Below are 25,216 nucleotides of genomic sequence, written 5' to 3'. Positions count from 1 at the left end.
TGCCTGGCGGAAAAGGACCTGGGGGTGTTGGTTGACAGCCGCCTGAATATGAGCCAGCAGTGTGCCCAGGTGGCCAAGACAGCCAATGGCATCCTGGCTTGTATCAAAAATAGCATGGCCAGCAGGACTAGGGAAGTGATCGTGCCCCTGTACTCAGCACTGGTGAGGCCGCACCTCAAATACTGTGCTCAGTTTTGGGCCCCCCACTACAAGAGAGACATTGAGGTGCTGGAGCGAGTCCAGAGAAGGGCAACGAAGCTGGTGAAGAGTCTGGAGCACAAGTCTGATGAGGAGCGGCTGAGGGAGCTGGGGTTGTTTAGCCTGGAGAAAAGGAGGCTGAGGGGAGACCTTATTGCTCTCTACAACTACCTGAAAGGAGGCTGTAGAGAGGTGGGGGTCGGTCTCTTCTCCCAGGTAACAAGTGATAGGACAAGGGGAAATGGCCTCAAGTTGCGCCAGGGGAGGTTTAGACTGGCTATTAGGAAATTTTTCTTCACTGAAAGGGTTGTCAAGCCTTGGAACAGGCTGCCCAGGGAAGTGGTTGAGTCGCCATCCCTGGAGGTATTTAAAGGACGGTTGGATGAGGTGCTTAGGGACATGGTGTAGGGGTGGTCTTGGTAGTGTTAGGTTTACGGTTGGACTCGATGATCTTAAAGGTCTTTTCCAACCTATATGATTCTGTGTGATTCTGTGAACTTCTTGAGTTACTGCAATAGTACAGAGATTTTGCCTATTTTCAAATATGAGCTATGGTACAGCAGCGCTTGAAGTAGTTAAGCAAAGAGTTAATGCCAAGTTAGAGCCTGGATCTGATGAGGGTGTGGTGTGGGGGAATCTCTTCTGTAATCTAGAATTGTATGGCCCTTCTTCAGAGATCATTTCTTTCTAAAGCATTCCCTGACTTCTGCCTTTGCTATCCAGGGCTGAAGCCTATGTGATTTCATTGATATTTCATAATGACCTGACTGACAGTACTAGGCATGAGGCTTCTGCAGCCTGAGTACAGTAGAAGCTGCACAATAGTTTCTTTTCATTAATGAAAGAAGAAATCTCTTGTGCTTATGACTGTCATGTCTGTTTTTGGAATACCTCCAACGTACCTGCATGCCCTAGCTAGGGTGGGAGGTACATTTGTGCCTTGTACTATACTTAGAACTGCCTTGATAAGATTCTTTTATTGATACCGTAAGTGAAATAAAAGAAATGTCATTAGTTTCCAGCCTGCTCAATTCTCTTTAAAGTTGTTGGCTGCATCTCTGGTATGTGAAATCTCTGTTCTTTACTTCTGTATTTCCCAATGGGAATTTACTGTCACAGGGCATGATGCCAGTTATGCTGCTTTCAGGGCGGGAGTTCTAGCAAATCAATGGAGCCTGACACCACTCACTCACAGCTGTTACCACCAAATGTATCAGTATTCTTCTGTTTTTAGCATTCATACTCAAAGAAAAATGTTAGTGTTAGGAAACGCTGAGGCTGGATGCTTCAGGAATTTTAAAGACAGGGTTGGTAGCAAGCAGAATCACAGCAGTACCTTATGTCTATTTGATTTGTCATTGCCTAGTTTGGCACAGCTCTTGGTAGAACAGGCTGCTATGCTGTTGCGCTGCAGGGATTTGCCAGATCGGTGGGGTGCAGGAGAGGGGACAGGGAGGTTGTGTTTTGTGCTCGCTTTTGAAATCTTGTCATCTGAGCTCCTGTTTCTAGAGATCTAGTGGCCAGTGAGGTTTTTTGGTGGATAGCGTTGTCTTTCCCCCACCATTTCCTTCCATGTCTGAGCTGTTACAAGCATATGTTCTAATTTCTGTGGAATAAATAGCAGTAGTTTGCTGTGCTGCAAATCCAGTGACTGGATTTAGTTGACCTACCTTTACGATTGATGTGTCTTGGATACAGGTGGATAGCCTAGTTCCTCTATTTACTGCATGAAGATATTCTTTTATCTGGAAAAGAGTTTTCTGATGTTACTTTAAGGGAGGGTGGTGGAGTTATGAAGAGTGAGAGGTTTAAATTTAAAATTAATAATCTCTTGTCACATCTGGACCCTAGTTTTTTGAGAAGCTCATACCTATTATTAACAAATATGAACCAAAGGCCTGCCTTAATATGTCAGTCCTATGGAGTGCCTACTTTTCTGCTTACTGGAGTAAGTAATTCTAATGGGAAAGTTAACATCTCATCAAGGCTTTTTCATCATTGTCGATAACCATGGCAAAGGATTGCTGAACAGGAATCAAGTCAATGGTAGTCTTGCAAGGCCGTGTCATCTACTATCAGATTGGAATGGTTTTCTGTTCTTTAGGTCTTCTAAGGCAATTTATATAAATAAGGCTTGATCATTGGCTATGTACATGTGTTATTGTATGGAAGCTGAAAATAACAACATGAAAATATGGTCCATGTTCACTTGTCGTTGGGTTGCGGGACGTGAAGAAGCGATATAGAAGGCTGTATTCTGTTGGTTTGCTGTCTCACTAGCTCTCCGGTGCACTCAGCCAATTGCCTTTGTTGCAGACTGCAATGTGTTTCTAAGTGAAAGAGGTGCGTAGAGAGGCCTCTGGATGTTTTCTGGCCTCTGATTACATAGTTACAAAGCAAAAGCACTTTTTTTCAGAATGCTCTGGATCCTTCAAGCAGGAGCAAACAATTTCCTCTTTCCCCTTTCTTGACTGCTACCATTGACAATAAAATCTTTATAATGAATAGCAGCTTGGAAATGCTTGGTTTTGGAATGAGGCCCCAAGTAATAAGTGTTTGGTAGCAAGGATAGCCAGAATATGTTTTGGAGAGAAAAGGCATTCAGCATTTTTTTTAGCCTAACTATCACTTTTCAGAGCGTTTTCATCATTTTTCCTTCTAGAAAATCAAAGCCTCAGTGTAAGCAAGCTTGTATAACAGGGCTATTCAGCCAGAGAATGCTATGCAAGTGGGTGTTTATGGAGTACTGAAGTCTCCTCCATACTGCATCGAGGTTTTTGTTTTCTGCTGTGGAGTTGAGAAGGTTCATGTCCTGGATGGCTCTGCGGGATAGCTCCAACTAGCTGACTACCTATGAGATGTAGGGAGCCAACACTTGTGCTGTGCAGGGGTTGGTGTCTCCCTGGCTGCAGACCTCTCTCCTGATAGCTGCTCCAGTCATGTCTTCACATGTAATGTGAGAAGGTGCTTGGTCCAACCCTTTTTCCTCCTGCTGCAGCTCTGTCTCCTCCTTTGCACATCCAGGAAATACAGTTATTCTCTGTTCACTTGCACACATGCATGAAGTGCTAATCCAAACAGCAATGACCTAAAGCTCTGAAAAAAATTGCGCAGAGTGTCAAAAATGAGATTTGCTTGCTAACAGCTCAAATGGAGAAGAGGGAGTCTTGATAAGAAATGGTTGCTCCAGCATGGTTTGGTTAGAAAATGAAACAGAGTGAACTGTATAAAGTGTTTTTATTAAGTGGATCTTAGCTCCTGGCCCGTGCCAGATGTTTTCACCTCCATAGATGAAGCATCTGCCTTACAAAATCATAGTGTATTACTACACAAGCAATTTGGTCAAACAGCTTGGTCAAATATTGGGGATTTTCTCCAACAAATACAACAGATAAGTCCCTGTTGGGGTCTTATTGCCTAAGCCAAAAATCAAAATTAAGCATGTCCCTACTCTAATTTTAATTCCTTAGAATGGAAGAGTCTGCCCATCCCCCTTTTTTTAATCATGTGAGAAATCATCCTCTTATTTCACCTATAATTTGCCTGGTTTTATAGAAAGATGACAGTTTGACCTGTTCGCACACAATTCCTGACGAAGGTGGCAAGCTCATTTCTTGTGTCCTTCTTGCATGGTCAGAGTGAAGGACTCTAAAAATGTCATTTCTGATCAAAGATGGTCTGTTATACATTTTAATTGCATGCTAGACTATTACTGTAAAAATAATTGCTCAAGACTGGAAGCTGAAGATGATCATGCTGTGCAATCTTAGAGGGAGAAAGACAGGTTAGAAAAAATAAATAGCTTCTCACTGCTAATAATCTTAGACTGATTCCTTTGGCTTTAGGTTTTAATGTAGACACAATATTTATTTTCATGGCAAACAGCTTTCAGTCCACAAGTCCATTCTGCTCATCCTGCTCACTTTGCTATGTCTGACCAAATACTCGAGAAAAATGTTGCAGATTACTTCCTGCAAGGAGGATGTTACAACAGGAATGCTAAATGTGAAGAGCTGTCTCATAAGTACCACAGACAGCTTCCTTTTCCTCAAAAGAAAATTCTGTGGAGTTTGGTCCTTGAAGAACTTAATGTGACCTCAGTAGTAAAATGTAAAGCCCATTCCTTTGGCTTGTACAAGCCAACGATCTAATGGTGGATCAAGCTTTCTTCTATGCTGTCTGGGAAAACAGTGCTTGTTTTTAAGTCCTAGAGCAAGAGAAAAGTAAATATATTTGAAAGATAACGAATGATTGCTTTCTTCCTTGCTGTTTAAATGACTTCTTGCAGCCTTCCTCTGTATTTTTGACTTGTCAGAATACATCCACAGGCCTCTGATTACAGTAGACTATTTAAAATAGCAGAAACATCAGTTTTAAGCAAAAACAATGCCTGTGTTTTATTTCCTGTGACTGTATCAAGGCATTCCACTGAATCTTTTCAAGTCTTGACTCCCCCCACCCCCGCCTTTCTACCAGCGGTCTCAGTCCTGGGGGCAGCTGCAGGGGAGGCAGCAAGGGAGAGGGGGAAGCTGCCTGATGTACTTTGTCCAGTTACCATTGTTACACTGTGTACTTAATAAAGTACTGGAGATTGTGTTTAGGTGAGATGGTAGAGTGGTTTGATGTTGTTACTACGTACAAACATGAGCTGTGTTTCTTTACTGTAACAGTACAGTCTGTCTACTGCTGCTTTCCACTGATCCTAACGCTTGGGTTCTGCTTGACTCTTTGAAGTCTGCAACTACCAAACGGGATGTATTTTCACAGGCTTTTGCAATATAAGGATGTAAAGGTTCAAACGTGACAGTTAAACGTTGTTTAAAAAAATTCCCTGCTCATACCCAACATCTGGACTTTTTTTTAATGACGTGTGTCCTGACTAGACATTGAAGTCTTGTATTACTTCAGTCACAGCATTAAATAAAATGCTTGCAATTGTTTTGCTTTTTCTCTTCCTGGTCTCTCTGCAGTGCACGTATATTGAGATTGAGCAGGTGCCGAAGACTCATGCTATTGTGCTGAGCAGGCCCTCCTGGCTTTGGGGGGCAGAAATGGGAGCTAATGAGCATGGAGTCTGTGTAGCTAATGAAGCCGTCGTGACCAGAGAACCAGCTTCTGAATCTGAAGCCTTGCTTGGAATGGATCTTGTCAGGTGGGTGGCTTGCTGAGCTGTGACCAGCCTTTTAAACACCACAGGTTTAGATGATGATGATACTGGGTAACAGCTTTGTGGTGTTGATGTTAAGAGATTTTAAAACAATATAAGCAGGAGACCTGTCTAGGCAGAGCTCCAGACACAGCTGAGTTAACACTTAAAATACTTGGAATCTGAATTTGGCTACCAAGTATGTACCAGTCTAATGTGGGTTCACTAAACCTACCTTGTCTAACTAGCCTACAGTCTAGCAGTGGCTATTCTGACAGGATAAGAGAAATTATTACATTGTTAGTAAGGAACTGCTAACTGATTTGTAACATCAGATTGCTGGTGTGCCCTTCATTCTCCCCCACTTTACACCAGCCTACTCTGACCTAAAAAGCTTATCCTGGGCTTATAGCCAACTGTAGGCATAAAAAACCTACTATGCCTCACTTCAGCCCATGCATTCCAATGCAAACCATTGCCCTTATTTAAATGCTGGCAAACAAACTCCTGTAAGTCTGTTCATTGAAGGCTGTCTGCCTAAAAGGCTTGTGCTGCACTGTTAAGTCTCAACCTGCATGATGATCTTGTAGTGAAGAGAATTTAAAGGAGAGTTGGGTGGGGGAAGAAAGCTGGAAGAACAAGAGAAAATGGTGCAATCTTATTACAAAGAGAAAGGGAGCAAATGGACTTAGTTTAAAGATGGAACAGAGGCCAACAACTGCTTATTTAAGTGAATCGATATGAGACCCAGTGGTTCTGCTGGAATTTGCCCTAGGATACTGAATGAGTGGGCTGAACCAATTTCAGGCAAATTCTCATTTTTCTTGAGAACTAGTGAAAGATGGGAGAGGTTCTGGATGACTGGAAAAGGTTAAATGTTGTGGGTATACTTAATAGAGCTAAAAAGAATTGTGGCTATAGACCAGCTTAACCTCAGTTCCTGAAGGGGGAAAAACCCACTTAAATGTCAAGGAGATGATAAATGTGCAATAATGGCTGTTAGTCAAGAAAAATCCTGTCAAACCATTCTACTTCACTCCTGTAATGAATTAACAAATTTTGTGGATAGAGGATAGGAAATAGATACCTTGACTTTTAAGAGGGCATTGAAACCTTAGAAGGTATTCTCATAAGCAAGCTGGGAAGCATGAGTTAGAAGAAATTGTTTTTAGGTGTATAGCTGCCTGAAACTGTAATTGTAAATGTTCTCTGACTGTAATGATGTCTCTGCAGAAATACAGTAGCTGGTTCCAGCTACCATAAATCATGAGGAATATGAGCCAGTTGGAGAGAATGCAGTGGAAATGGGAAATATGATCAGAGATCTATAGAATCTGACCAATGAGAAGATCATGAGGGAATTGGAGTTATGTTTCTCTTTGGTATTTTCTCTAAACTCTGTACTACTGAAGGAATCTGTGAAGAAGCTGTACGTAGGAGGACTATTGAGTTTAATTGTATCATGGGAGACTGAATAGACTGGGGGGGCTCTTTTAAGAAAATGTAGGACAAAGTTTTGTCAAGACGAGGGAGGTATTAGCTGAGTTTCCAAGCTCCACCTTTATTTTTTTCCCTCCTACTACCATCCTTTGAAACTTTAACAAACCATTGGTTTAGATGCAGAGTTCTGCTTATTTTGGTCACAGTTACTGCAGTCTCAAAATGCTGATTTACCCACACTAGCAAATCAGGAGATATCAAAATAAGGAGAAACTGGTCATAAACAACCAGTGATCATCACCTGTAGATATTACCCTCCCTCTCTTCCCTCTTACCTGCAGAAGGAATTGTGTGTAGCTTGAAGGCAGAGAGTGCTTTGGGCAAGGAGAACTAGAGATGTGTTGCAGGCTACCATCTGTCTCTTGTCCTAGCCAAAGTGATTCTTTCTCTTACTGTGAAGACTTGGCCAGTTGCATTAAGCTGATCTGTTTTGGATCACCTCATAGAATAGAGAGCCATCAAATACTAAATCAATCATGTAGGCTGCAGTGAAGCAGCTGGTACTAGCTCTGCCTCTTTTTACCCATCTGCAGAACCAACTAATTCTATTGCTCAGGATTTATTGGAATAAAAATAAACTGAGGAGTTTTAAACCTAATTAAGAAATGCACATCTCTGCTGGCCAAACTTTTCTCACACCTATGTTTATGGTGGCCTTCTGCATCTGTGTCAGATCTTAGCTGAAGGATGAAGACTGACACTCTGTGTGTGCATGTATGACTAGCTGCTGGCAAAAGAAACTAAAAGCTTTGTACTCTTACACCTGCTCTGAAGAACATGTTTCAGAGTTGTCAACCCAGGAATGTCATCCAGGTAGCAGAATCAAATTTTCCTTGAATGCTCAGGCTCCCCAAAGAGTTTGCTTCTACATTCTCTTAAAGTGATTATTCTTTTTCCATGGAGGAGACTTCCTCTCTCTTTTAACTCATCTGGAATTCTCACTTTTCAGTTAGGATTTAAAATCCAGCTGAAATGGGCAAAGGCTGTAGGTGGGTGTTGTGAGAGCACGTGGCATTAAACAGGCCAGAGGCATCTTTCAGCAGGGTAGTATGATTCTGAACTCAGCATGTTTTGCTGTTGAAACGGGAAATTGAAAATTCATCCTGCAACCTCATAGACAAAGCATTTTTTTCAATAAAGACGATGGACATCAGTAAAGATGTATTTCACAAAGTTTTTAGCTTGTTTAGTAACTGGCTGCTGGCTTAATGATTGAAAACAGTGTTTTACCTATTATAATGCTGTATCTGAGGATTAAGACAGCTATCTACAGATTTGTAGCTTGATAGTGTATCACAGCATGTCAGAACATATGAATGATTCTTAAGAAATGAATAAAGTTTGTGTGATTGACTTGAGTGGTAAGTTGGTCCTACTCCACACAGGCTTGTCCCCATCCCAGTTTATCTAAATGGAGAACATGAACCTAGTCACAACAGATAGAAAAATTGAGAGAAAACAGGTTCCAGCACAAATTCCTAAGAAATGCTTCTTTTCTGTTCTAGGGATTTATTCAAAAGCTGGTCTTTGAAAGCTGCACCAGTATTGCTGTGTTGGTTAGCTTATCACAATTTTCTTCAGATATTCTTCTTAGTGTGGCTGCAGTTTTGGGTTAGTTGTTTGGGGTTTTTTTTGAGGCACAGTTGCCTCTATAAAATACCTGTTTACTTAGGGAAGTACATTCATATGAAGAGATAGTGTACTGTTTTGCTTATGCTGATACAGTTGAACAGGACAACATTATCATACAGAAGGTAAATATGAAGAAACCTGTAAAATACACCCTTATTTTTGCATTGTTGTCTTAATTTTTAATCCCTATGCGTTTGTATTATTTCTTCGTTCTTTTCATTGCTGGTGCAATCACTTTTTCAGAGCCACACAGAGATGCCAATCTTGGCAGGGAGTCAAGAATGCTCTTTTTAAAATGGTATTAATTTGTTTACCAATTTCTCTCCTTAGAGACATCAAAACTGAATAAAGTAGAATGTCATCATCATGTATGTTAGTTACTTCATTTGTAACTGATATGTGAAGTTGAAAAGCTTAAGATAATGTTGTTTTGACAAGGTTATAATATGCTGTGATAGTATCTTGGAGGTACTGAGGCAGTGGGTTGTACTAAGTCACTGAAATTTTCTTAATGAATAATTCAAGCTCTCATCTGGGGGTGAAATTACTTAAAACTTTTCTTCCAGCTTCCCTTGAAGGGAACTCTGAAATGTGTTAGTGGGAGGGTTATGCTGCAGTTACCCAGGGCATTGATGCCAATAAAACTGGCAAGACCTGGAGTTTTGTGGAGATGAGCTGTGTGGTTGCTGTGTAGGGTGGGGTTTTTTTGTTTTCTTTGTTTTTTGCTGCCCCTTGTGACTGACAGATAGGAGCATCTAAACAAAAGCAGAGCCTAGGCCTTTGTTAAATGGAAGTAAATGCGACATTGGAGACATTTGCAAAACAATGATCTAAAAGATGTTTCTTCAGTCTGAATCTTTGCTGTAGTTTTGACAGAGTATATCCATCTCAGAAGGAGAATTTCAGGGAGACATTATTAAAAGTTTTAGTGTGATGTTATGTCTCTTGGCAGGTTTTGATCTAATCATAACCTAATGGTTATAAACTTGGGAGAAGGGAGCAGATAATCACTGAATCTAGTGACTATATGGTCACCAAGGTAGTAGTCAGCCCATTCATTTACCTGTAGCAGTGACAGCTCTTGGAGTTGTTCTTAGGGAATAAATAAGACATGCTTTTGGACTGGCTTTTAGATGATGTCTATGGTATGTGTCAAGACTGGCATCTCTGTATTGCTCTGAAAAAGTGACTGTACCAGTGATGAAAATAATGAAGTAAAGAGATAAATGCATAGGGACTAAAAATGGAGACAACAATGCAAAACAAGTTTCAGCTAATAAGAGAAACAAGGCAAGAGGGAAAGATTGTATACATGCAGAGTAAGAAGATGATGGGGGACAAATTGTCACTGAAAGTTAGGATCAAAAATTCTAGTTGGCTCTCCTTTTGTCACTAGATGATAAACAGATGCTGCTGAGAGAGACGAAAACACTGCTTTTGATAATTCAACCTAAAACAAGGCTAATAGTGGCCAACTATTTAACAAAGCAGGCCCAGTGCAAAGATCAGGTTGAAAAGTATTTAGATCAACAAATTTGTATTCAAATTATCAGGACTTGATTTGTGTACTGTAGTTTTTAGGAAAGAAACAGAGTAGTGTTTGCTTGTCATGTGATTTCCAGGGAAATGGAAAGGGCTAGCATAGCACTTAAATTTAAAAAGGTGAATTTCTTGGAACTATCCATCAGTCGAAATGACTTTGTCCTTAGAGCTATTAGAGAAAGACAAACACAGAGGAAAATATTAAGGTGACATAACTGACAGAGAGAAATTTTGGGCTGATCCAGATAGCTCTCCCAAAGGATGGAGGCATGGATATGCTGTTGTTTGAAATACTGCATTTCCTCATTACCGGTCATTACATTTTGGAACCAGTGGAATTGTTTGCAGGTCAGATTTGGACTCTTCTCGTTAACTGCTCTCATTGTTGACTTGGTTAGGGCTGTAAATTATCTCAAGGGATTACTTCATCCCATTTATTCAAGGCAGGATACAGTCATTCCCTATAGCTTTGTAAAACCTATTCTTGTGCCTCAGTTTACTTTTCCCTAAAATACCCATGCTTTACTCAAACTTTCTTTTAAAATCATGCTCTTTTAGACATATGGTTACTCTTAGTGCAGAAAAAAGCTGTATCTGGTGTTTAATTGTTAAATGTTTTTTGGGGGAAGCCTCTGCAGGAACACTGAAGCATGACTGTGCACAAATGCTTCTGTCTGCAGCATGCAATATGCATCAAAGGATGACATACATCTAGCTTCCATGGCCAATTAAATATTGGAGCACTGGGAAAGAGAGGTTGTAGAGAGATTGAAATACTGAATACTCCTTCCCTTTTTTGATCTCTGGTAATATTAATTTGAAATTTCCCACTCTTCTGTACAGAAAAGTAAACTTGCATACAGCTGTTACTTTAAAAAGACCTTTGCAAATTGTCCTTCAAATTTATTCTGCCTGAGGGGGGGATAAACAGAGCATTGCATGTTTACAGTGCAGTTGAGGCCATTGGTTCGTAATTGGACTCTCTTTTTAAAAACTAAAAACCAGCTATGATAGGCTTGAGAATAAAGAACCCATGTAGAAAATAAAGACTTGAAACAAATTAAATAATTTAATATCTCATCCTGTAATTCTAGTAACTCATTAAAGCAAGAATTCTTACACTAGGCATACCTGACACTTCGGTATTTTAAAACCAGGTCAGTGCTGATGTTTAAAATGAATAACTTACGGAGACCTCACTGTTACTGTCTGCCTGAATCTCTGTTTTACCCTTGTCTTATAGACTTGGCCTAGAAAGAGGTGCAACAGCTAAAGAAGCATTGGATGTAATAGTTGCTCTGTTGGAAGAGCATGGTCAAGGTGGAAATTATTATGAAGATGGGAGTTCATGCCATACTTTCCAAAGTGCATTTTTGATTGTGGATAGAAATGAAGCCTGGATACTGGAGACTTCTGGAAAGTACTGGGCAGCAGAAAAAATCACAGGTCAGTTTATCACTCACAGCAAACCTCCCTTATTATGTAAAGCTGTAAGAATTGTCTTGGAAGACTTGGTCTTAAATTTACTGAGTTTAAATAAGTGACTATGCAAGTGTTTGAAATCATCAATTTTTAACCTTCTTCTATATTTGTACTACTCTTATTTTTTTAAATGTTGATTTGCATTGGCTGATAGAACTTAGCATTTTCTGTGAAGCTGGAGATTGTTACCTGTATACATAAGCTATGTAATAATCATCATGCTTAAATTTTTGTCTTTGGTAAGTGTTGTATTTTCCCAGACTTATTTACTGTTTGGAATGTGTCAAGTGTCTTGTGGAGTTAATGCCCAAATTGTTACTTACAAGTCTAAAATATTAAGAGGGAAGGATAAGCATTGATAGCTTTGAGAAAAGGGCTGGAATGGGCTGCTGCTGGTTGCTTTACTGCAATAGATATAGCCCCTCATATCCCCATTTCTTAGCTGATACTGCAAAACAATACTTTTCTGCTCTTTAAACTTGTAAGTGGTTTCTTTTTCTGTATGTGTGAAGCCAGAGCTGCCAAACTAACTTGTACATTTCACTGGCTTGGTGGCTGAACTTACTTGAAACTTTGCTGGCAAATATGTGCTGCCTTAATGTAATATGATTGTCTAAGGCATATATTTAATTTATTCTCAGTTGTTGTTTTTAGTTTTGAAAGGATTTTTATTTTCATAAGAGTAGGGCTTTTAAAAATTTACTCACATTTGAATGAGTTAAAAATTCAGATAATTTAAGAGGATTTTTATCATCCATGCTTTGAGCTATGACGGATCCATTCAATTCTCTTTTCATTTCCCCTTCACTGAAAGGTAGGAGATAGCAGATATGGGGAGGAGGGAGGTTTAACTTTGTTGAAAATACCAAAGCAAAGAAGTAACACCAGGCTGCGTAATGTTGTGTGGTGGCCTATTGTCAGTTCATCCCATCAAATACGAATCAGCTTACCTTAGCAGGGACGGTGTTTGCCCCAGCAAAGCTTGCATTTTAAGGATACGCACAAGATGGAGGAAGTCTAGCACAAACAGATACCAAACATAGAGGAAGGAACACTGATAATGCTGTCCTGATAAAATCCAAATTCTGGAAAGCAGTTGGCTCCTGAGATTCCTAGGATTATGCAGCGACAGCCTGCCGCCTTCTGTTGACCTACCTGGCTGATATTTGAAGAACAGTGGTTTTTACTTAGCCTTTTTAGCTGCATCAGCAACACATAACCTTCACGTCCTTCTTCCCAGCAAATAAACTGTTGCCTTCATCTGCTGCTTGCAGCTTTTTGAAATGATACTGCAGCTCTGTTCTGATTTTTACCAGCGCATTTCTCTTCAGGAGGTCCCTGTGAGCCGCAGATAAAGTAGTTTCCATCTCCTGCAGCCTGCCGAGGCTGCCAGGAGGAAAGGTTGCTGGCTATGCAAGAACTCTGTATTTCATACTTTGTTCAGGGGGTTCTTTTTTGCAACTGTAACCGTGCCTCTTAAGCTTTCAAATGAATGCACAAATACTGCTAAAACAGGGAAAATGTGTCATTCCCCAGTGTGAAGGCATTTTTTTCTCCTGCCTCTGTCCTCAGAGTTGGTCTGTTTCTAATACTACTGCTGCAGTTCTGTAAAGCTTATAGTGAATGTTTATCAAGCAACTCTTTGACAGTAATTTAAGGATAAGCACTTCAAAATTCTTCCTATTACTGTTCTTCAGTCTGAGTGGAAGAATTTATTTGCTTGATAAATTTCCATTTTTTGAGGGGGATAAAACCACGAAATACTATTTTACATGAGTTACTAAATGTAATATTTAAAGGAGTGTCTTGTCTAGCTTGATATGAACACAAATATTCCTATCACTCAAGTCGAGAAGATTCCCTGAAAGGTATGCTGTTTGAAAGTGTGAATCAGAATAAACTGTCAGTGACCTAGTATAAGTCAGAACTGAATGACAGTGACTTTTTGCAGACTGATGCACAGAACTTCTTACTCTAAGTTGTAACTCATTTAAATTGCATGTGTGAGGCGTTACAAAAGCAAGCTTACTTTTGTGGAAGGCAGTATTAATAACTTTCACAAATACTGCTTTGCTTTCTGTTTAAGAAAAAGTTTGTGCCAAATTCCAGAATCTGGTTTTATTTTAGTTTACAAATTTACTTTATCAGCTCTTTCCCTGGCTTCCAACGCATTTGCTTCATTCTCTCTGAGGAGTATCTGCAGCGGCCACTGTTAGTCATGCTGTAGATATATGGATATAAGCACTGCAGTATTTTTGAGAAAAGCAAATTAAAAACCACTTTAATATTCTTTGAAGGTTACACTTTCTTTTTACTTCATGCCATTTTAAAATTTAAGATTAAAAATGAAGTTTAATTTAAGCCTATCTTGCTGCTTACAATAAAATTGTTTTTCAACTGGGAAGCTTAAAGCAATTGGTAAGCTTTTAAAAACATTTTCCAAATTAAATTTTCAGTTTTGAGGGGCCAAGAAGGGTCATTAAACTAAATGCAGCTTTGCTGAAACATATTTTGAAATCAAATCAGATCTCAAGCCTTGTTGTGGCAGTGGAATACACCATTGGAGAAAAGATTAGAGAGGTGCCTTTGGCATTTGGAGACCACTGTTACTTCATGGTCGGAATGTATGAGGTATGGATTGTGAAACTGGTATTCTGACTAAATATCACTGTTAATCACAAGGCAGTGTAAATACCTAAGTAGGGCACAGAGAATTGAGCTCTGGAACCCGCAGTGACTGGTAATTCTGTGTATGTGTAGTTAGGCAGTCATGCCAAATGTACATCCTAACCAATGGTTTAATTTGTTTCCTAATTTAAATTACATTGTCCTTCCAGCTTCTCCCAGAAAAACTGTATTAATGCTCTCTCTTAATATGTGGCTTTTTCTACAGAGGGGGTGAAATGCATTTGCAATCAGCTTTCATTAACTACAAAAATTGATGCTGAGCATCCTGAACTAAGGAATTACGTGAGAAGTCAAGGCTGGTGGAACGGAGACTCAGACTTCAATTTTTCTGAAGTGTTCTCTCTTGCTGATGACCATTTAGCCTGCTGTTCTGGCAGGGAGAGCCTAGAAAAGCAAGGTGGTAAGTGTTGAACCATCTTTCTGTGTGTGCAGCAGGATTTTGAGTCACTACTACTGCCTCCTTTCAGGCATTCTGTCCAGAACTACATGTGACTGAGGAGAATACCTCTGCATGTAAACCACGTGGAAAGGAAGACCAGAACTGAAGAGTGTCCCTAAACTTGCCACAATTTAGGATGAAACCCTTAATGTCCCCCTCAAGTTTAAGGTTTTAAAACAGGATTGCAATTATAAAATAACTTTCTTCACTGTTGTTCTGATGTGCATGATGTGCCACTACATTTGTGCTTTGGTGTACCTACAGTGGTCCTACCTAATACTAAAATTATAGTATTAAAAAAAAAATGGCCTCGTGTATGAAAGTTTTTGAGCTCAATGGATTCTACATTTTGGGAGGTTTGCTTAGGCTTTTGGAGAAGGAATTAAGATCATAGTTTAAGGAAAAGGAATGTTAGTCAGTTGCAAACTGAAGTCCCTTTTTCATTGTCGAGCAGAACAAAGTTACCAGAACAATGTGCCAATTGCCTTCAGTCAAAGGAAGGGTTTATTTCCAGACCAAAATTTATTAATGACTTAAGTTCACTGCAGCTGGCCAAAATAGCTCTGAAATGACCATCCTGCAGCAGTGCATGGCTGACATGTATCTGCTCCTTCATGTGTGAAAAATGGTACAAATTATCTTTTTATAAAGTCGTTTACTCCAAATGTGTATTTACTAGATTGTTAGCATTTTCACATGTTGGCAAATGTCAAGAAGACTGTAGAGGTGAAATATGTATTGCAATGCAGAGTTCCTGCTAAGGCTATGGGATTACTTGGAGCATGGTTTGCATCTGAGAGGCAGACACAGTAGTTCTGAAGGACCATACGTGAAAGGTCTTAATAAACCTGGATTATAGCACTAAAAAACCTCAGGGCCCCTACAGACAGATGGCTATGGCTGCAGATCTTGCAGACTGCTGGGTCATTGCATGTCTCCTGGTGCATTGAGGCACCCGTGCATGGAAGGGTGAGTCAGTGCAGGGTTTGAAAAGTTGCTGGGGAAGAAGCCCTACCTGCCAAGGGGGTAATGCAAGAAAGCATGGAGGTGCCATGGGGAGAAAGCTGTGATAAGACACAGGCAGGAAACAGAATGAGAACAGAGGATTCTTGTAGATAGTGGTTTAGAGAAAAATCTCAGTGTCTAGGTCTGCTGCTGTAACACCCTGTGAATGCAAAATGATGTTTCAAAATTTTGACTGAGAGCTAATGGAAATAGATGAGAAGTGGGAGATCAGGGTGCTCCCATTCTGTCCAGGCTTGGGTGGAAGTAGCTTCTTAGAGTAAAATGGGTGTTTTATATAAGTAGTCTGTTCATAGTGATTGCTAAAGCAGTATTATAGGCATGATGGCCTTCTCCCTGAAAAATACCTTTTTAATGACATTTCTCCCTGCCTAGCAATTGTAGTGCCTAATTAATGCTTCTTACTGATCTCTTTTACCAGGTAGGCAAGTTCATTCTGGGTTTACATTGTTTAAATAGAAACTATTAACTGGGATTTGTGACATGTCCATGTTGAGTGTTGCTGGTCATATTAGGCCAAAGCCCGTTCAGGCTAAAATCCTTACCTGGGGTACAAGCCATTGAACGCTCAGGAATTTTTTTCCCCATTCATATAGGTGACGTTTCTGCACAAGCTATGATTGATGTCCTGCGCGACAAGGATAGCGGTGTCTGCGTGGACTCTGAATCTTTCCTTACTACAGCTAGCATAGTGTCTGTTCTGCCTCAGGACCCCAGTTTTCCTTGTGTTCATTACTTCACTGGCACGCCAGACCCTTCAAGGTAAGCTACAGCACTGGGGTTCCCTGGGTGCAGAGCAGATGATGTGTTGAAAGATATTAAACCCTGCTACCTGACTTGGAACATGCTTCAAGAACATGTTCTAACCGGAAATGCAATCAGTAGTTGTTGGTGTGCAATCTGACAATCCTGTGTTACTGAACTGCATCTTGCTGCAATTCTAAGTGGACACCACTGGGCTGAAAGGCCGGATCTGGAACTTTGCCTAAATTCAGAACTTCTAGAGTAAATGCAGTGTAGGGAGGACCCAGGAACTACTACTCCAGTATAGTTGCTTTCCAGTGGGTTCTTGCTGAGATGATGAGGTTGTGGACCCTTTTAGTCAATTCTCTTGAACAGCTGGGTGCAAAACTGAAACAAATGAGGTGTCTAACTAGCAAAGAGGGGTATGTACTACAGGTAGCCTTTTATGACATCGAAATGTTAGCAGAGCAAAACATCTGCAACTCCCAGGTATCCTAAGTATGTTTTTTATTGGAGACACAATTTCCAGTTGCTTTAAATGATATTTTCTCTGGCTGAAAGCAGCAGAGGAGATAAGGGAACTCATGGGCCAGATCATCACAGAACCAATGAATTATCTTGTGTTTTAAACAGAATCCACTTGGATTCACAGAAATTAAACCAAACCACTTGCAGTTTTTCAGGAGATCTGCCGCTTGCATTGAGGTAAAAAGGCTATGGGGAAAAGAAAATGGTGCCCTTGAACAGCTGACAGTCATTCCTATAAGAAGAGTGGTAGTAAACATTAGGCTCTACTGAGGGCTACAGAAGTCATCCATGCCAAAGGGACTTTCCACCCACCTTGCATTATGCACCTCAGACCTTCAGGGTTAAGTATGCAGTTTGAGCTTGCTTACCAAAACTTTTCTTTGACTTGATGCAAATCCTTTGAGATAAAAAGGAGCAAGGCTTCAAATTGTTTTGGTGGGATTTCTGTCCTTTTTAAAGGTGGAGAGTCTAGCTGCAAAAAACCTTGTTTAGAGGCCTTTCTTGCTTTATTTTACACTCAAAATAATGCTTTTTTAATGCATTAGAGTGCAGCTAGTGAGTCACAAACTTTTAGTCAGCAAGGCTTCATGACAGCGATGGAAAGGGTAGCAGCAATGAACCTGCTGACTGTATGCGGGCAGTGGTTATTAATCATGTTTTGCGGAAGTCTTGCACTTCTGACAGCTTCTTTACTGCAGAATGCAGGGTGCTGTTTTGTTATGTATCTAAAGGGAAGGAAGGCAGTTTCTCCATGCACTTGCCAATAGCTACTTTCAGATTCTCAGGAAGTAAGATTGCTGGGGTTTTGTTGTCTGTCTTTCTCTCTGGGCTTTAGATCCAAGCTCAGTGTTGCAGTTGTTTGAGAAGTGTCACAATATTGGTAGCTATGTCTTTTTTTCCCCCCCTTGACATTAAAATTTTAAAGTGCTGCTGGTTATATGCCAAATTGTCTTATACTGAGCAAGGTATGTAATCTTCCCTGCTCCACACAAGTGTGCGTTTGTTATTTTAATGAAAATTAAATCTGGGAGGAGAAGGAGAGATGGCAGTATGAACAGAGGAGAAAAACTGATGCGAGGCTGAATGCTGAGATTTGTTAAAAAAACCTTGGAGAGGAAAATACAGTGCTACTTTTCTAAAGAAGTGGCAGAACTGGCATGAGAAGACCAAAGAAGCCTATATGTAAAAAGGGGTAATAAAGTTTTAGAGTAATTGGCAAACCCAATTCTTTTAAAGCACATAGATTTACTTTGCTTGTGACCGGTACCAACTCTCTGACCTAGTCCGTGCCTAGTGTAGATGAATTACCTATGCTGTTTCTGTATCTGTTGTTTTAAAATAGCCTGGTGAACATTTGAATAACATACTAAAAAAATTTCTTATTACTGCAAGCAGTAATTCTCATTTCTTTCAGGTCCATATTTAAACCCTTTATTTTTGTTGATGATGTAAAATTAGTACCAAAAGTACAGTCTCCTTCTTTTGGCAATGATGATCCTGCTAAAAAGATACCTCGATTCCAGGAGAAACCTGATCGCAGGCACGAATTGTACAAGGCACATGAATGGGCCCGATCTCTCCTTGAGAATGATCAGGTAAGAGCTGTGGGACCTGGAATTCAAGAAGTAAATGTAGATTTCTAACTCCATAATTTACTTCATAGTCACTCACTGAAAAATAAGGATACAGCTGGTTCTGGCTAAACATTTCTCCATGCTATCAATTAAAAAAAAAAAAAAAGCATTCTCTGAATATTCTTAGAATCCTTGCAAGTTTAGCTTGAATAATGATGCCCTCTGAAGGGCAAACTATTCATAGGTTTTTTTGGTTATCCTTAGAGTTTTGCTCTACTCCATTACTTCTACAAAGTGAAAAGTTAAACTGACAAGCTGATTAGCTTGTTCAATCCCCATTGTGTATATAGTCTTTTTAAGTGATTATTGAACACTGGATGCTAGTGCAACATGGTGTCAGAATTATATGATAGGATGATGGCAGGAATGTTGTAATTTAAATTATATGCTGGATTAAGAACTGCATAGTTTGAGGGTTTTTTTTTCTTGAAGGAATAATTTGCATGTGACAGTTTTGCAAGTCTGAATTTATTGCATTTCTATTAATTTGTAAGAATTAACTGAAAATGCCATGCAAAAAGAAAGGATGTTTTCCAATGCCATGCAGCAAGTACCTGAGAGCTGAAAACCTTCCAGTGTAAAAACCTAAAGTGTTGAAGATCTCTTACAGGGATAAATTTTGGAATAAGTAAAGGCAGAAAGGGGATTATTCTGTACAGCTTTTCCAACTGATTGGGATACAACTTTTGCTATCATGGTGCAAGTAGTTCAATAACTGTTCTTTGACACTTGCGAATACTACTACAGCAGTAAACTGGATAAGTGGTTATAAGGAAGTAAAATAGAGAAGAGATCAACAGGGCATGCCAGTCATGCTGGTATTGGTATTTTGAGCAATTTGTGGAAGACCCACATAGTCATGTTGAACTTCCACAGAGGACTTGCTTTTCTGCAATTTTCCTCTGTGCATATTTGCGTAGGTCAGAGTCTTGCTAAGATCGTAACAGCATTCAGACTTATCCACTAGTGATTAAGGAAACTATGGTAACCTTTGCTAGTACAAACTTTATTTAAATGCAGTTTTGGCTAGATGTGGTTTTTAATGCCTTGGAATGGTTTAATTTAAAATCTGTGGCCTCTGTGGTAACATTCAGTCAATGTGCAGCTGGCTCCCATACCATTATGCAAGATGCTGATTTAGGGAAGACCTAGAAGAGGCATGTTAGCATCTTGGGAACTCTTCCCTACTAAAAAGTACCACAGTGTGACACTAAAACTTGTGGTAGAACAGGAAATGTAGTTTTAGTCAGGCTTCATGCTATAAAAACAGCGCACCTGAGAGCCTAAACCTTAGCTTAGGTGCTCTGCTCTTTCTGCACAAATGCTGATACAAATCCTGGAAAGTGCAGAACCATCGTTCATTCAAAATGTCTTTTCTTCTGGAATTCAATTTTGAAAGCTGCAAGCAAAACAAGCAGCACTTCTCCATTAAAAAAATAATAATTATAGGAGACTTTAAATAACATCTGGATAAAACAAAATTACAACTTCTTCAGGAGTGAATTTCCTGCCCAGAAACATGAAGAGCAGTAAGTCGGAATGACACACAAAGCCTTCCCTGGGATCTGGAGTCCTAATGCTGTTATATTACACATCGTTTCAGATCAAATCATCATCTTACAGGTGATGATCTGAGGGATACACGTGTACATACCATGTTCTGTACAGTCCTTTGGGCTTCTAGTCTTCTCATATAGTTCTGTTTGCGGGTTTACATGCATAAGGAGTTGCTTTACCTCTTTATCATGTGTACAAGCCTTATACCATTTTCCCCTATCCATCTTTCACTCCATCTTCCTTCTCTGCTTTGTTACAGCTCCTGCTTTGTTATTTTTCTTAATGTATAAAGTGTCCAGCACTGTTCCTTTTAGCCTTTGACCATCCCAAAAACTATTAACAGAAGTAGTTTGTACTTAAAAAGACTTTCTTGTTTTTAAAAATACTTGAAAAGATCTCCGTAACAGAAGAGAACAGTAAAATGCTTTAATGAGCCTGTTTGCTGGTTAATTGAGTTTGGTTGTTTCATGCCTTTAGGATAAAGGCCAGAAACTGATGAGGATTATGTTAGACCTTGAAAAACAAGGCTTAGAAGCAATGGAAGATATCCTTACTCGTACAGAGGTTCTGGATCCTGCTGAAGTAGTGGATCTTTTCTATGACTGTGTTGACACAGAACTAAAGTTCTTCAAATAAAGTAAGCAAACACTTTTAATTCTTTAGATACTGAGTTTCTGGTACTTTATCAGTGAATGCGAAATGTTGGATCCAATTCTGATCCTCTTCCTCCTCCTCTTTTACACCAAGCTAAGGGTGTTCAGAATCAGGTCCAAAGCCACCTTTCTACCTCAGTGCATCTGCTCAGATTGTCTCCAAAGTCCCTTTCCCCTGCGTTACGTTGCAGGAATTTTTTTTTTTTATTTCACTCTTGTTTTGAATGGATTTTAAACAAATTTTATCTCGTTTCAGCTACAGTGGCTATTGTTAGCCTTTTCACTGGAAGACTTGCAAAGTTCTTCAAGCCTTGAAAGAAAGTCTTCATACTTGTGAATTTGCAGGAAAAACATTTCTAGAGGAAAAAATGTTACTTGCTAGCTGTATCCAGTTAACAAATTGCTTTCCTTTGTCCAATCTTGTGGTGTTCCTGTTTGTGTATGTATATAGCGAAAGGAGAAGGTCACTGACTGGTCCAATTACTGTGTGCATGCTGGCTAATTTAGTACAGAATGTTTAAATATGTATGTTGGGCAACCAATTAAAGCAAAGATTAACTTCATCAGGATAACTGCCATATCGTCATTGAAAGCAATCTGTTTGTTCCTCTATTGCTCAGGACTAGGCTTGCAGCAAAGCTGACGTGCATTTTTCTCTTCTTGCTAATTCATACAAAGAATGGTTGAGTTGAAATCCCAGTCTTGAGGGGGCAGGAAGGTAATCCTGGTTCTTGACCTTGCTGTACTAGCCTCATATTGGCACATCTGGTTACAGTAACTTGGCATCTGACATAATGCCTGTACAAATGACCAGAATTAGGTCCCTCAGCTTAAGTTTTGCCTTTGCCTGCACCCAACTTAGGGATGCTTGTGTGTTTGTAATGCACCTGGCATGCAGCTCTAGTACCAAGTACTAAAACACAGAGCCAGCCTGGATGCCTAAGACATCTACACATAACCTCTTGGCTCTTAAGATGCGATTAATAAGGTGTCATATTTATATATGAGCTACAAATTTGGAATTTGTTGAGGGAATAGATGCTGGGCATTGAGCAATACCTGACTATTCTCTATCTTTCTGCCTTTGTACTGCTGAACAGTTCCTAGTAATCTCTGTGGTGAGTGTACATGGCTGATGAATCCATTAAGTACCAGTGAGTTACTGGTGGGTGTGGCAATCCAACTGGTTAGGCTTAGAAATGGCTGTCTTATGCTTCCTTATATTAAGTGCAGTTCTGCAGCATGCTTCCCTTCCTTAACAGTCTTACAGACAGACCTGCTTTTCATGTATTTTCTTCTTGTAGAAGTGAGATAGGGCAAACACTTTAAGAATTCAACCAGTAAACACTGCTTCCTGTGTCATATGAAGATGGTTGGGGCTTTTTTAACAGGAGGGACAGAAAACTCCATGTTTGTAATAAGTGGAAGGTAGCATATGGAGTTAAAACCCTTCGCTGTTTAGGGATGGTGAAGAACCATGGACTTTTGTATTGAGGAAATAAAAGCTCCTTAGAAGGCAGCAGCACCTCAACTTGAAACTGTAAGAGTTGTGCATTAGGGAAATACAGTCATTGCCATATTGGCACACTGCATTCTCACAATTTTTTTTAATTAAATTGTTCCATTCAGACTCATTACTTCTGGTAATGCCTTATATGACAACTGGCAATTGGACAAGAAAACATTGGGCCTTTTCACTTACAGAAAACAAACATGAAGATATCTTCTCTTATGACCTACCCATTCATAATACACTCCTCCCATGCTCTCTATTACAGGAACAGCTCCTGTGCCTAGGTATTCTGAAAATGGAGACAAGGGAAGGAGAAAATAGGCAAGTAAACCCTAAAACTTAGTTTCTATCTACCTAGCCAGAATACGGACTGCAAGGAGCACACTTCATTTCAGAGGGTATTGTGCTGCATGAAGCCAGCTGAAAGAGCAGTGTGCTTTTGCCAGCTGCCCACAACTGAAGTAAATGGATTTCCCATGAAATCCACTTCTGGAACTAAAGGGTACTTTGAATGAAAATACTCCTAGTCAGTGTACACTTAACACATACCATGTTGAACTTCAAAGCTGCTTCTGTAAGCTGTTGCTTGCTGAGCACTTTGCATCCTGATAGGAGTAGCTGGATATTTGTGAACAAGGGGAGAACAGGGATAAAATGGTTGCCCCATCCAGAGGGCCAAAATTAGGATATACCACTTCACAGCTCTTTTGCACAACTCAGATCTCTAACCTTTGAGAGTTGGGAGGGAGGCAAGATGAAAGAAGAGGGTGTTCCTGCTAAAAACATAATATATCTTATCTGCCTGTTTTTTAAGAAAGAAGAAACCAACATTTGCAATTATCTTGTGGGAATTTATGTCCTTATTTGAAACTGCTTATATGACAGAACTAATAAATTGTTTTGAGCACAGTGATCCAGGTAGTAATTTTCTAATAGTATGTTGCTTTTGCTTCAGCTGTGTAGTGCATTTAAACAAACAAACAAACAAACTGTGCTACAGCAACATGCTTGAGTGCCATCACTAGTCCTACAACTTTGCGAAACCAGAGTACACCCATGGCCTTAAAACTTCCAGTGGTCTTGAGCACAGCTGTGGCTCAGTGCAAGGATATAGTGGAACCAGTGGGACTAACTGCCACTGGGTGACAGCCACTGTGATTCTCTGTATCTCCAGGTAATAGCAACTTCAGAACCTTCAATGGATCTTGAACAACAATCCAGTATATATGGAAATGACATTTCACCAATGCTTGCAAATATGCACAGGCTTTCTAATTTAATCTGTAAAAGATGTTGTTTGCTTCTAAAATACCCCTAATCATAATGAAAACAGGAGTAACTTTCTTTTTTTTTCCTTCCTTTAGATATCTTCTGGCAGGTAGTCTAGCATTAAGTAGTTTTGAAATCCTTATGAAGGTACTTAGTACAGAGCAGTACACAAGTTCCAGAACAAGTGAGAAACAACAAGTCACCTTTAATAGTACTATAACAAAATATTCTTCAAAGCAGTACTGAACTTTCCCAGTTGTTTGAGAAGCAATGTATATGCTGACCCCTGCTTATTACTATATTCATGCATATTTATCAAGCAACTATAATAATGACAGTGACAATATGTATTGGTCAAAGCACCACTAATTTTTTTTTTCTTTTCACATGATTTACAGCATGGTATCATAATAGGTTAGAAAAAGACTAATGATGCTTTCTTAGAGTCCTACAGCGTGAAGACCTTCTTACACTTATACCATCTCCACACCATGAACATGCATGTGTGTGGGAGTAGGAGTTACAGCATAACTGAGCTGTTGCAAGAACTAAGAGAAAAGCAGAGATATGTAAAGATGCAGTTACCTGTCTTTTACAAATAGTTTTGTTCAAAGGCATGGCCAGGGGGAAGGATCTTCACCTGTGATCTATAATGTTATTACAGCTACAGCTGAGGGGAATTTATGGCAATTATATAAATTAATGCCATAACTGTAAATAGTCTGGCTGTTAGGACCAGGCTTGCCCTGGAAGAGCACTGCCCTTTTTCAAGCTGGTAAATCAGAGTCATTTAGGTTGGAAAAGACCTTTAAGATCATCGAGTTCAACTGTAAACCTAACACTACCCAGTCTACCACTAAACCATGTCCCTAAGCACCTCATCCAACCGTCCTTTAAATACCTCCAGGGATGGTGACTCAACCACTTCCCTGGGCAGCCTGTTCCAATGCCTGACAACCCTTTCAGTGAAGAAATTTTTCCTAATATCCAGTCTAAACCTCCCCTGGCACAACTTAAGGCCATTTCCTCTTGTCCTATCACTTTTTACCTGGGAGAAGAGACTGACACCCACCTCGCTACAGCCTCCTTTCAGGTAGTTGCAGAGAGCAATAAGGTCTCCCCTCAGCCTCCTTTTCTCCAGACTAAACAACCCCAGTTCCCTCAGCTGCTCCTCAGAAGACTTCTGCTCCAGACCCTTCACCAGCTTCATTGCCCTTCTCTGTACGCGCTCCAGTACCTCAATATCCCTCTTGTAGTGGGGGGGCCCAAAACTGAACACAGTATTCGAGGTGTGGCCTCACCAGTGCTGAGTACAGGGGCATGATCACTTCCCTAGTCCTACTGGCCACACTATTTTTGATAAAAGCCAGGATGCCATTGGCCTTTTTGGCCACCTGGGCACACTGATGGCTCCCATTCACCCAGCTGTCAACCAGCACCCCCAGGTCCTTCTCTGCCAGGCAGCTTTCCAGCCACTCTTCCCTAAGACTGTAGCATTACAGGGGGTTGTTGTGACCCAAGTGCAGGAACCCAGGAGAGCTGTAAGGAGGGGAATCAAAGAGTGATTGAGGTTGGAGGCTGGAGGTCATCTGGTCCAATCCCCCTGCTCAAGCAGGGCCACCTAGAGCCAGTTGCCCAGGACCATGTCCAGGTGGCTTTTTACACAAC

At 40.2% G+C, this 25,216-nt stretch overlaps 1 protein-coding gene across 1 annotated transcript in view; it reads left to right on the top strand.

Moving 5' to 3' along the window:
- The window catches only part of SCRN1 (secernin 1), a 43,354-nt gene extending 20,236 nt beyond the window's left edge, over nt 1-23,118 (top strand). Inside the window, exons 3-9 of the mRNA XM_075493059.1 lie at nt 5,169-5,350; nt 11,262-11,464; nt 14,394-14,588; nt 16,247-16,412; nt 18,337-18,517; nt 20,591-20,750; nt 21,023-23,118. Of these exons, the coding sequence (XP_075349174.1) occupies nt 5,169-5,350; nt 11,262-11,464; nt 14,394-14,588; nt 16,247-16,412; nt 18,337-18,517; nt 20,591-20,749 (1,086 nt within the window). The 3' untranslated portion in view covers nt 20,750; nt 21,023-23,118. The remainder of the gene's footprint in view (nt 1-5,168; nt 5,351-11,261; nt 11,465-14,393; nt 14,589-16,246; nt 16,413-18,336; nt 18,518-20,590; nt 20,751-21,022) is intronic.
- The last annotated feature ends 2,098 nt before the right edge of the window (nt 23,119-25,216 follow it).

Source organism: Mycteria americana, chromosome 2 (assembly GCF_035582795.1).
Source record: "Mycteria americana isolate JAX WOST 10 ecotype Jacksonville Zoo and Gardens chromosome 2, USCA_MyAme_1.0, whole genome shotgun sequence".
NCBI classification, from domain to species: Eukaryota; Metazoa; Chordata; class Aves; order Ciconiiformes; family Ciconiidae; genus Mycteria; species Mycteria americana.
The sequence above is the reverse complement of the archived record's forward strand: the minus strand, read 5'-3'. Positions and strand labels throughout refer to the sequence as shown.